Source organism: Monopterus albus, unplaced genomic scaffold (assembly GCF_001952655.1).
Source record: "Monopterus albus unplaced genomic scaffold, M_albus_1.0 scaffold70.1, whole genome shotgun sequence".
Lineage (NCBI taxonomy): Eukaryota > Metazoa > Chordata > Actinopteri > Synbranchiformes > Synbranchidae > Monopterus > Monopterus albus.
In genome coordinates this window covers 1051309-1053114 of record NW_018127950.1, presented here as the reverse complement: position 1 = coordinate 1053114, position 1806 = coordinate 1051309, and the positions used below count along the sequence as shown (strand labels likewise).

At 41.7% G+C, this 1806-nt stretch overlaps 2 protein-coding genes across 5 annotated transcripts in view; one reads left to right on the top strand and one right to left on the bottom strand.

The window, feature by feature from the left end:
- Positions 1-1806, bottom strand: part of spop (speckle type BTB/POZ protein) — an 87589-nt gene that overhangs the window by 75076 nt on the left and 10707 nt on the right. The gene's annotated exons all lie outside the window — the stretch shown is intronic.
- The window catches only part of LOC109963123 (uncharacterized), a 5070-nt gene continuing 3600 nt past the window's right edge, over positions 337-1806 (top strand). The window contains exons 1-3 of one of the 3 annotated variants that reach the window (XM_020605416.1): positions 337-489; positions 1311-1458; positions 1546-1750. In XM_020605416.1, coding sequence (XP_020461072.1) covers positions 470-489; positions 1311-1458; positions 1546-1750 — 373 coding nt within the window. In that variant the 5' untranslated portion in view covers positions 337-469. Of the gene's footprint in view, positions 549-1310; positions 1459-1528; positions 1751-1806 lie in introns of all 3 variants that reach the window. The other 2 variants (XM_020605415.1, XM_020605413.1) reach the window with 2 other exon arrangements.

Sequence of the window (1806 nt, the reverse complement as noted above, 5' to 3'; positions counted from 1 at the left end):
ACACCACTTAATCAACAGACACACACACACATTGATTTGCTTCATGTTTTAACTACTGCTATGGCCAGCTGCAAAGCTGGCAACAGAGATGTCTCGGTTGACGTTTCTGTGTAGTATGGGGCTAGCCCAACCGAAGGGATATAATGTATAGGCCTGGTGGGTTCAGGGTCTTTCATCTTTCATCTGCCCGCGAGAAGTTTGGAGGTGCAAGATGCCTGAGCGTGTAATGTAATTTCTACCTGTGTTCATGGAATAAATCAGCACAGTTTTGTAGTTACTTGGACTGCCTCGTCTCTCAGAGTCAGTATGGTAAAAAGTACCGGGTACAACAAAATGAATCTCATAATTTTTGAGGGAGCTCGGAACCTTAACGTCATACCATACCATGCTGAATATATGGGCCATAAGCTTCACCTTGACCAGAATGAAAAACTTGTAATGTTTGGAGTGACCCATGTTTTAGCCATCGATGGATTCAGCAAAAAGATTGTGAGTCATTCCACAATGCCGATCAAAAACAACTTGTCCATCTATGAAGACGTTTTCAGGTAATGCCAACAGTACCACAGACACCTGTTGATTTTGTAATTTAAATTTGATTTATCAATTTTTAGATGAATTTGTATAACCTGGTTCCAGCCGTCAGCCTATCTACTCACCTGTTTGTCCTGGACTCCTCAGCTGTCACTGCCCTACTCCGGTTCAGTATTGTACATGGACTTTGTTCTGTTGTTACTTTGTGTTTTTCTTTTCCATTAAACCTCCATTTTTCTGCTAGCACCCGGGTCTGCAAACTTGAGTCCTACCCTAGTTCTCCCTCACCCTCCTGGTGAGGGGGTACTAAACCCTAATGCATTTATTGCAGAGTAAAAACTCTTGGATTTTGAACATATCCTCAGTGCCTCCTGTGGAAAGTGACACTGCCCCTCATTCATTATACATTCTTAGAAGTAATGTTTGTTCTTCATCTACCAAATAAGTACACCACAACATTAAACTCACCAAGTGGGTTTAATGTTGTGACCCTGACCAGTCTGTGGCTACACTGCCCCATACACAGCAAACTGCTAAGCACTGTGGCTATGATCAAAAGGCTTTAGAACCTACAGTGCATCGTGTCTTGCTGCATATGGGACTGTGTAGCCTCATACCAGCCAGAGCCACATTAAAACCACCTGATGGATTTTAATGCTATGGTTGATCAGTGTATGAACGCATACAAGTATAACAGTTAACATAAAAAGTGCATCACTGTTGGACAGAAATGAAAATAACATTATGCACAACTTCAAATAATTTTCCTCCTCTAGGCCTGCAGTGATCACCTATGGTATGTGGGAACAAGTGCGAGTAGACCATGGAAAGGAGTTTTACTTGACACTGTTCATGCAGGAGATGCTGTCACACCATCGCTTCAATCAGGAGAGACTGCCTTATCTACAGACTTCATCTACAAGAGTAAGATTTCTGCACTATCAACAAAAGAAACTGAAATTCTTTCCAATTTATACTTAATAAATTTAAGCAGTGTTTTTGTTAAATCAGAACCACACAGTTGAACGACTTTGGCCTGAGATCAACAACCGTGTCAACTACCCCTTGAAAACAGCCCTTCTCCAGCTGATGGACCAAGAGGAGATTGATATGGAGGACAGCCTTGTAAGATACTGTGTGTCCAACCTAACTTGTAGGCTGTGCCACATTGGTCTTACAAGTGTGGCAGAATCCTGGAATGCTCATAGGATTCCAGGTATAATGTATAGTAGACAGTATAACTTGAGCACATCGGTAATAATCACGTAAAAA